The 10053-nt window shown below is 47.2% G+C and overlaps 1 protein-coding gene and 1 pseudogene across 3 annotated transcripts; both read right to left on the bottom strand.

Moving 5' to 3' along the window:
* Positions 1 to 1013: 1013 nt before the first annotated feature.
* Positions 1014 to 1555, bottom strand: LOC124976355 (ADP-ribosylation factor-like protein 3; annotated as a pseudogene).
* A 1826-nt stretch (positions 1556 to 3381) lies between these two features.
* Positions 3382 to 9801, bottom strand: LOC124977051 (cytochrome P450 1A1). 3 transcript variants are annotated; one of them, XM_047540228.1, is made up of 7 exons: positions 9075 to 9801; positions 5531 to 6396; positions 4859 to 4985; positions 4681 to 4770; positions 4465 to 4588; positions 4255 to 4341; positions 3382 to 4112 (listed from the first exon to the last, which is right to left on the bottom strand). In XM_047540228.1, exons 2-7 carry the CDS (start codon positions 6365 to 6367, stop codon positions 3803 to 3805), a joined length of 1575 nt encoding a protein of 524 aa, XP_047396184.1. In that variant the 5' UTR covers positions 6368 to 6396; positions 9075 to 9801; the 3' UTR covers positions 3382 to 3802. The 3 variants fall into 3 exon arrangements, with proteins under 3 accessions (XP_047396184.1, XP_047396185.1, XP_047396186.1); XM_047540229.1 differs by having other exon boundaries at positions 5531 to 6393; XM_047540230.1 differs by lacking the exon at positions 9075 to 9801 and adding an exon at positions 7874 to 7906.
* Positions 9802 to 10053: the final 252 nt, after the last annotated feature.

The raw sequence follows: 10053 nt of genomic DNA, 5'->3' as shown, positions 1-10053 counted from the left end.
CATCCATTTGCCTGCAAATGCCATAATTTTATCATTCTTTATGGCTGAGTAATATTCCATTGTATACATATACCACAGTTTCTTTATCCATTCATCAATTGAAGGACATCTAGGTTGGTTCCACAATCTGGCTATTGTGAAATGAGCAGCTATGAACATTGATGTGGCTGTATCTCTGTAATATGCTGATTTTAAGTCCTTTGGGTATAGGCCAAGGAGTGGGATAGCTGGGTCAAATGGTGATTCCATTCCAAGTTTTCTAAGGAGTCTCCACACTGCTTTCCAGAGTGGCTGCACTAATTTGCAGCCCCACCAGCAATGTATGAGTGTACCTTTTTCCCCACATCCTCGCCAATACCTGTTGTTGCTTGTATTCTTGATAATCACCATTCTAATTGGGGTGAGATGGAATCTTAGGGTGGTTTTGATTTGCATTTCTCTTATTACTAGAGATGTTGAACATTTTTCCGTATGTTTGTTGATTGCTTGTAGATCTTCTTCTGTGAAGTGTCTATTCATTTCCTTAGCCCATTTGTTGATTGGATTATTTGTATTCTTGGTGTAGAGTTTTTTGAGTTCTTTATAGATTCTGGAGATTAGTGCTCTATCTGAAGTATGATTGGCATCTATGTTATATCTGTATCTCCCCTTTTCCATAACGAAAATCCTGGCTCTCCAGGAAAAAAGAGATGATTAATTAGACTATTCTCATTATTAATTACTCATTTGTTAAATCCCATATCACACTATAATCTTTTTTTGTTTTGCAGAGGGAATAATTTCTTTATTCGAAAAATGATGCTGAACTTTAGAGATCAGTTAAATCTATTGCCGGAATGGGGATTCTCTTTAAAGTGTGTTGCTTTCTTGCTTCAAACAGCTATAGTTATACACAGATGGAAAAATATTTCGTCAGAAAGTAGCAAATCAGTGTTTTCAGGACTCACTTCAGTCCCCTTAGTTCCTGTTCTCCATTATTTCTTCTTTGCATTGACATTTTTTTCAGACCTAATTTATGCCATCCTGACACTCTCTCCTGTGAGAGCTGAGCAAGACTGGATCATGGATAGTGTTTAGGTTCAGACCTTCTGCAATTTCAGAGGCAGGGGCTGCTATGAGTAAATCCTGCTTATTAGCAAAGATAAACACTGGCACACAACTCAGCTCTTCTTCCTCCAGTAATTCAGCTAGTTCCTAACCCATGTCTTCAAACGTTTTTCTGTCTGCACTGTTAATTAAATGTATAAGAATATCAGTATTTTCAAAATAATTCCTCCAGTATGATCTGATTTTCCTCTGTCCACCAATGTCTCACACATTCAGTTTAAAACCCTGTGCTTTGTGATTGTATACTTTTGATGTTAAAATCCTGTGTAGGGGTGATGTGGCTGATGTCTTCAGATGCAAGCTGCTTCAGCAGAGTAGTCTTGCCAGTATTACCCAAGTCCAGGAGAAGGATTCTCACCTCCTGTTCTGGTGCACTTTTCAACTTGCAAAAATGGAGTGTAAGCCCATCCTCCTGCCAAGTCCCTCCTCCTCTTTCTCCTCCTCCCATCACCACACTATAATCTTAAAGAAGCAATACTTATTTTTGGTACTGGGAATTGAATCCAGGGGGGCTTTACCACTGAGCTAAGTCCCCAGCCCTTTTTTTTTTTTTAACTTTTTGTTTTGAGACAGGATCTCACAAAGTTGCCTAGGGCCTTGCTAAATTTGCTGAGACTGGCCTTAAACTTGCAATCCTCCTGCCTCAGCCTCTTGAGTTGCTGGGATTATAGGCCCTCACCACCATGCCCAGCTCAAAAGGCAATATTATCATTACTAATGTGATTACTGAAAATGGGTATATAAATTGTTTTGCATATGTTGTTTCCATTCCTCCTTCCCATCTTTTTTCCCTTCCCCATCTTTTTTCAAGTGAATCTTTTTTCTACCATTTTAACTGCATAACCCATTGGTTTTTAGTATATTCACAAGGCACAACCATCACTATCTAATTCTAGAATATCTCTATCACCCCTAAAAGAAACCCTGTACCTCCCATTTCCCCTACCCCTTATTCCCTGGCAATCACTAATCTACTTTCTGTCTCTATGAACTTGCCTATTCTGATACTTCTTGTAAATAGAATCATGCAATATGTGGTCTTTTGTAACTAACTTCTTTCACTGAGCATGTTTTCAGGGATTATCTATGTTATAACATATGTTATTTTTTATTGAAAAAATCAATATGGGGGTAACAGGGTACCAAATGTCTCATCTCCACACACAAAGAGGTTGTTCCAGCTTGTTCCTTGTGGTGACCTGAAACCCTTGGTGAGCAGGAGTCATCTACATACGCCAGAAAGCATGAATGGCAACTGCTTCACAATGTTCAGGAAGGAGGATGGACTGGGGGAAGGTTGGGAGAAGGTCAAATCTCAAGATGTGTCTCCCCTCAGCCCCTTGGTCAGAAAAGCTCCTGATGATATGGGTCTAGTCTCCACCTCTACTGGACACTGCCACTCTGCCACCCCAAATGGATGGGGGTTTTCAGCATTGAAATGTGGGCCACAGTTTGCTTATGAGAACACCACAAAGACCTTGTTCTCAACCTTGATTAGCCTTGGGGTCTAATATGGCTGCAGAACCTGAATCAGAGCATGAACACAGCGGGGCAAGTTTTGCAGGGCAAGTTGCAATCTCTGAGTCCCTCTAGTGAGATTGCTTCCTGTCCTTCATGAAAAGCTCAGCTGAGCTATCCTCAAGACCTGGGAAGTCTCCCAGCACCTCTTTCCCAGTCAGCCCTACAGGAGCTCTGGGCCCCATCCACTGTGTGCATGTCAGGTAGAGCCCTGATCACCATCAATTGAATATCATGTTTAGGAGTCAGTCTCCTCAATGAGTTGGGAGACTTGAACACAGAGATTGTTGGTTTTTTTGTTTTGTTTTGTTTTCTTTGTCTTTTTCAGTACTGGGGATTGCAACTAGGGGTGCTTTACCACTGAGCCACATCCCCAGCCCTTTTTATTTTTTATTTTGAAACAGGGTCTTGCTAAATTGCTGAGTCTGTTCTGGAACTTGCAATCCTCCTACTGCAGCCTCCCAGAATAGCTGGAATACAGGCCTATGCCACAGTGAGAGACTGTTTTATTCATCTTGTACTGCTGGTGCTTGCTTCAGAGAATACCACCAATGTGTGATAAGTTAGAGAGGGAGGAAGACTGTGAAGTGTTGTCTCCTACACAGGCTGCCTGAGAGCAGTGACTTCACCATCCACTGCAGCTTCCCTTCCTCTCCCCTCACAGGAAAACCTAGCATAAGACTGGGTGGAAGGTGAACATACACATCACGGACGGCTTCATCCAAACTCCAAAAACACTCATCCATGGGATTTGTGGATAACATTTTTTATTCAGTTCAAGTAAATATTTCCTGCACATTTCTGGATGCTTGGGTTAGAACTGTCTCTGTCGCAACAAATAAATGGTTCTTAAGCACTTATATATGACAAAAGCACACATGTAACTACAATGCAGGTGAGAATAAAAAGGTCATTGTATACAAATATGTTTAATATTTTATTCAGACATAGAGAAGGGAGACAAGGAGAAGGTGATTGAAACACCACTCCTTCTCTCTAGCCCTGGTCCTAGTGTCAGTCTCTCTGCTCTCTGCTCCTCTTAGATACAAGTGCTAGCCCTTCCTGGACAGAAACTGGAGCCTGACAAATAGGTAGCCCTGTTTGCACCTGTCAGGAGATAAGGCAGACAAAGGTGATCGCCTTCAGGCATGGTATCTCAGATCCCTGCAGTCAAAGTTTAGGCCGCAGAGCCCTCAGGTCCACAAGACCGCTCCTGTGCTTGAAAGTGCTCACAGCGGGGATGCTTCATAGTCAGCCCATAGATGGGGGTCATGTCCACCTTCATGCCTGGTGACACATTAAATTCCAACTGCTGCATTAGAATGGCCATGAAGAGAAATACCTCTAAGCGAGCAATGGTCTCTCCGATGCACTTGCGCTTGCCCAAGCCAAAAAGAATGACCTTCTCACTTAGTGTCTTGTCCAGAATGCCACTGGGAGTGAGAAACCGTTCAGGCCGGAACATGGATGGGTCACCCCACAGCTTCCTGTAATCAGACAGAGGCAGCTGAGGTGGCATCTCAGGAAGTATCAAGTAGGTTGAGCCCCAAAGGACAGGGAATGGGCAAGTGGCCCATGAACAGGAAAATCCGTAACTCAGGACAGGGTGGGCTATCCCCCTCAACTTACTGGTCATGGTTGATCTGCCACTGGTTCACAAAGATACAACGCCCCTTGGGGATGTAAAAACCACTCAGATTTGTGTCTCTTGTAGTGCTGGGGAGGGAAGAAGTTCAATCAGGCTCAGGGTCACATGGGAATCCCCCTGTCTCCTCCTGATTGGGTGTGGAAACAGAGGTAAGGCCAGTATCAGATGACAATGGGCCTATGAAGCTTCACCTGTGGGGGATGGTGAAGGGGACAAAGGAGGCATGTCGGAAGAGCTCCAGGATGAAGGCCTCCATATAGGGTAGCTGGAGTCTGTCAGAGAGCCGGGGCCGCCGCTCCCTGCCAATCACTGTGTCTGCAAAACACAAAGGTCTGGTTGTGCTAAGGGGCTTCCGAGACCTTGGCAGGGTCCCCAGCCGGAGCCCTTTCAACAGAGCCACCACCTACCTAGTTCCTCCTGGATCTTTCTCTGAACCCTAGGATTTGTCACCAGGTACATTAAACCCCAGGAGATGGCAGTTGTGACTGTGTCAAACCCTGGAGAGGGTAGAATAGAGAAAGAAGTTAGGCAGGTGGCAGATCAGGGTACTTGGGCACAGGAAGAGCACAATGGGGTAACTCTTACCAGCTCCAAAGATGTCCAAAACAATATTAATGATCTTCTCATCTGACAGTTGAATATTGGCATTCTCATCCAGCCTCTTGTCCTGACAGTGCTCAATCAGGCTGTCTGTAATGTCCCGGATGCGACCCTGAGTAGGGAGGGCATGCAGGTGAGCAAGATCCTAGGACGAGACCTACCTCTCCATTTGGGCCTGGTCCCTTGCTATTGCTGTCACTAGCATCTCTGTTCAAAGGTGACACCACTGAAACTGCTGTACCCACTTCTCTCTGCCTCTCCAAGGCCCTCTCCTACTTCAGAATACTAATAGCCCCAATCCAAAGGACCCCTGAAGCAGAGTCAGGTACTGTTATCAGCTGGATGTGCTCTTAATTTTTTCTATTGTGAGGCCAGGAGACTAACTCTTCCTGGTTCCTGCAACAACTGACCCAGCATCCTGCCTGGAGTGGCTGTGCAGTGGCTCTTGCTCTCTGATGGAAGCACAGAAGGGTTAATCAAGAAAAAGTTCTATTTCCCTGCCAAGGAAGGAGTCCATTCCACTAACAACTATAAACTCCCAGGATGAAGCCTCCCTAAGAACTTGCCAAACCCCTAGCTGTTCCTCTCATCTCTGACCTCCTGGCCCCTGGCCCTTACCAGCTTCCCCCCACCCACCTGTCTCTCCCCAGCCTTTACCTTCTCAAATTTTCTGTAGTGTTCCTTGATCATCTTCCCAATGAAGCTGCTGAACTTCTTATTAAGGTCCTTGAAGTTATTCAGGGTAGGGTTGGGCAGGTAGCGGAGGATAGGGATGAAGTCAGCTGTGTACCCAGAGCCAGTCACCTCCCCAAACTCATTATTCAGGTCAACTAGCTCAAGCAGTTCTTGGTTGTTATGGTCATAGCGCTGGCCAAAGCAAATGGCACAGATGACATTGGCCACAGACACCACCACATATCTGTAGGGTTCAAAGTGCCCAACTTCTGCCATTAGCTCCTGGAACTTGCTGATTAGACACTCAGCCTCCTTGCTCACATGCTCCTCCAAGTAGCAGGAAGATGCAGAAGCAGGGTCCGAGGCTATGGAGAAACTCTTCAGGGCACTCTGGGCCAGGCGCTTGCGGGCAGCCCACACTGGTCCAGAGTCTGGGTTGAAGGTCAAGCTCTGGCCATCGGTAATAAAGCTGAAGCTGTAGAGGTCTGGCCGGCCCTTGAAGTCATCACCCTGCCTCACTAGGGCCTGCCGGATGGTGTCCAGGCCACTCAGCACCACCACGGGTGTGGTGCCAATGCGGATCTGCATCACGTCCCCATACTTCTGACTGAGCTTTGCTAGTGCCAGGTGAGGGTTCTTCCCTAGGGTCAGCACATGTCCTATCAGGGGCCAACCCCAGGGCCCTGGTGGACTCTTTAGGCCTTTGGGGACCTGAGGCCTTGAGGCATTGACCACCCAGAATACCAGGCAGAAGATGGCGGCAGCCAGGAGCAGCTCTGTGGCTGAGACAGAGAGTGGGAATCCACACACAGAAAGCATGATCGTTGGAGGGTTCTTCTAGGTGGCTGCTGATAGGTGGTGCAAAAAGGGGGGGGAAAAATCAAGTCATCAGATTGAAGATGGAAGAAGCCAGTATCTTAAAATGATAGTATGCTGATCAAAAATAAAGAAGAAAAGTTCTTAGCCAGAACTGCTCACTAGACACGAAGAAGAGAAGGAGGTCGGCAGAAATTGTTGAGTATACCAAGAATTTCAGTAATTTGTCTTTCAGTCCAGGCCACAAGCTACAAGGGAGACTGCAGGGAGGCTCAGAAAGGTTAAATAACTTGCTCAAGGTCACACAGGTTGTGTTGGACACAGACTCCGATTTCAAATTGCCTGCTTCCAGAACATCTTCTTGGTACTGGGCATGGAATCCAGGACCTTGCACATGCTATGCAAGCACTCTACCACTGAGTTACACCCCCAGTCTATTTTATGTTTTATTTTGAGATAGGATCTCACTAAGTTGTGCAGGTTAACCTGGAACTTGCCATATTCCTGTCTCAGCTTTCCAAGAAGCTATGATTATAGATCTCTCAACACCATCTATTAACAGCTGTACTGATCTAAAACAATGTCTTCTAATCTTTCTCTGTGGTTTTCATATAGCACCAGTACTATCATTTTGATTCACATTATCCAAAATTCAGCTTTAAACCCATTCAGGTAACATCATCCTAAACAATATCTCTGTGAAAGCACAGCTTTCCCCCCTAAACATATTCAAATAAACACATAATCAACATGAGTCACCTCAAGACCCTTTGTGTCCTCACACCTGGGAAAACCATGCTCTCAGGGGAATTAGGGATCATCTGCTCCTTTGGCCTCATTTCATATTTGGGGAAAATGACCTCTGGAGGGGGCAGTGACTTGCCCAACATCACCCAGCAATCAGTAGGAGCCAGAATTCAGCTCTTAGAGAAAGTTTCCTGGAGTATCCACCTGCTGTCACAGGAACCTCCTTTGAAGATCAATGAAAGAATGTCCCAATAACCCTGTTCTCTACTGCTCAGGACCTAAGGAATCCCACCAAACCCTGCAACATAGTAGGGAGGGGAAAAGGGACATAAAGGCTATTGCCCAAGCCACACAGTTCTCTGTCCCAGTTCTTTGAGTTCTATTGGTCCAAAGTTTAAAAAGTAGCTGAAACCCAGTCAGATTGCATCCCCAATAACAGAAATCCTGACCAGATTTTTGTTACACTTAATTCTCAGTGAATGGATTGTCTGAACTTTTGCCTTTTGCATGTCATCAAAAGAACAAAGAATACTTGGACAGTTCCCACCAGGCCAGGGCTGTAAGAAAACTGCAGACTGGACTAAGGAAATCAGGAATGGATCTGAACTTAACAGATTTCTAGGCTTGCCCTAGAAAGTGTGTACAAATTCACAAACCACTCTCTCCCAAGCATCAAGTTCTGCCTGGCATCTGCTAGAGCACTGGACTAGAGGTCAAGAGAACCAATGTCTAGTTCAAATAGCCTTGGATTGGTTGTTTTACCTTTCTGGGTTCCAAATACATAACGTGCAAGAGAGGGTACAAGGGGGACAAGATTTTCCAATTCAGAGTGTTCAGCTGCTTCCTAGGAAAGAGAAGACCTAGATCTACCCCGGGGAACCTCACAGTCTTGCCTATAAGGTTTCCTTAAAAGAGAACCACATAAGACAAGATGTGTGATTCCAACCTCAAGTACAACAGCTGCCTCAGTAGTGGGGAGGCTCCCTGGAGGAACTGAATCCCAGAGATTATAGATCCCTGACTCCCACAGTGAAATGGGGTTATTGCCAGCCTTGGTGTGCCAGGGTGCTCCTTTCCACACAATATATGTCCCAAGGATCTCCAGACATTGCAAAATGGTAAAAGGCCAAGGAAGATATGGCTGGTGAGTTTTCAGTATTTTCTAGTATTTCTATCTCCCTGCACCTGGCAGTCTGTCAAACTGATGGTCTTACAGCAAAGAACAAAGGAGACAGTCAAAAGGCTAGAGAAGGCCCCTGGACTCCTGGTCAGATCAACCTCCTCGCCCCCTTACTGGGAATTGAACCCACTGAGCTACATCTCCAGCCCTTATGTTTTATTTTGAGACAGGGTCTCCCTAAGTTGCCCAGGTTGGGCTTGAACTTGCAATCCTCCTGCTTCAATCTCCTGAGTAACTGGTGTGCTACTGTGTGCCTAGCTTATGATCAGCCCCTCCTGACCAGGCTAGGACATCTCAGCTCTGATAAGCCACCCTTGGAGGGTATAGGCCATCAGGGGTACCTTCTAATAGGGCAGAGTACAAATAAGAACCCATCCCATCCCCTCATTCACCCCCACCCACATCACACAACCTGAGGGAGGGACTACACTTGCTCCCAGCTTCCCTCAGCTGTGTATCCTCTTCCAGGATCCCAGGTAGCCCTGATGGGGAAGCCCCAGAGTTGTCAGGGAGTCAATGGGGATGGAGAGGGAGCCTAGATCCTGGAGTTCTGAAAGAAGGGGATTTATATCTAAAGGCTTTGTGCTAATCATGGGACCTTGGGCAAGTTCTTTTCTTCTCTGACCTCAGTTTCCCCACTAAGGTACCAAACTACCTAATCACTAGAGTCAGCCTCCTTTTTTGGTGGTGCTAGACTAGTAGCTACCTAGAAAGACCTGGAGTCACCAAAATCTTTCTTTTACTGGGAGGGAAGGAGCAAGATAGAAGCTGCCCAGTACTCACCTGAGGCTGCCTGCAAGGAGGTGCTGAGTTGAGTAGAGTGGTCTTTGGGGCAGAGACCCCAAAGGGGTTCAGGGAAGGCTCCAGGGAACTGCTACCTTCAGGTTAAGGGTGAAGACACCACTACCTTTATAGGAGGCTGTGCGTCCGGCCACGCCTCCTTCCCCGATGGGACAGAGGGAGGGGCTGGGGGTGGTAATGGTCGCTCCAGGAAGGAGAAGCGGGTAGGGGGATAGACAGGAAAGCATTACGGGAACCTCATCTAGGTTCTGGCACGGAAAAGGGTGAGGACTGTGGACATCTGGGACCTTCCACTTTCGTGGACAACCCAGAACCCAGCCGAGGGAGGGGTTTGATGGAGAAGTCCCAGGACAGCCTGAAGAGAGGGTATGGGGAGCTCCATTCCGGAGCACTCGTACTCATCTCCATCATTTGCCCACCCACCAGAACACAAGCGGGCAAGTGCTTTTCTCCTCACTATAAACCAACTGATGCCAGGCAGACAGGGGCTGGGCCACTGGATGGTGACCACCTTCCCTGTGGTTACTGAGTCCCGGTTTGCATGAGAAGCGCAGTGACCCTAGGGTCACGCGGGCCCAAAGACCAGAAGCACCCTGTTCCCCCAGAGCCTGGACGGCCTGCCGAAGTTCGCGCTCCTTGATCGAAGGGCGTGAATAGATGGTAGGGAGTGTAGTCTAGCTGAGAGCTAACGGCTCGCTGCCACCTCTTAGGGTCACTTTAGTTTGCAACGCAGGGACACCTCCACCAGGGGCTCACCCGCCCTCGAGCTTCCCTCTTGATTCCTAGGGCTGCTAAAGCTTTGACTGGCGGGACAGAGAAACCAGGCTGTGAGTGGGGTTTCGTGCGGGTGGCCCAGGAAAGGGTTAGGAGTCCCCCAGCGAGGCAGAAGATGGGAGCCCAGCACCGGGAGGGGGCGCCTGGCGCGCAGCTTCCCCAGGCTAGCTCGCGTGCGCCTACTACA

Source organism: Sciurus carolinensis, chromosome 2, assembly GCF_902686445.1.
Source record: "Sciurus carolinensis chromosome 2, mSciCar1.2, whole genome shotgun sequence".
Classification (NCBI taxonomy): domain Eukaryota; kingdom Metazoa; phylum Chordata; class Mammalia; order Rodentia; family Sciuridae; genus Sciurus; species Sciurus carolinensis.
The sequence above is the reverse complement of the archived record's forward strand: the minus strand, read 5'-3'. Positions and strand labels throughout refer to the sequence as shown.

Excerpts from the sequence above, each read along its gene's own strand:
- LOC124977051 (XM_047540228.1), bottom strand. The coding sequence starts at position 6,367 with ATGCTTTCTGTGTGTGGATTCCCACTCTCTGTCTCAGCCACAGAGCTG. Across the intron at positions 4,771-4,858 it reads TTTGGACATCTTTGGAGCTG|GGTTTGACACAGTCACAACT; the intron begins GTAAGAGTTACC and ends TACCCTCTCCAG. Across the intron at positions 4,342-4,464 it reads CCCTTCACCATCCCCCACAG|CACTACAAGAGACACAAATC; the intron begins GTGAAGCTTCAT and ends TTCCCTCCCCAG.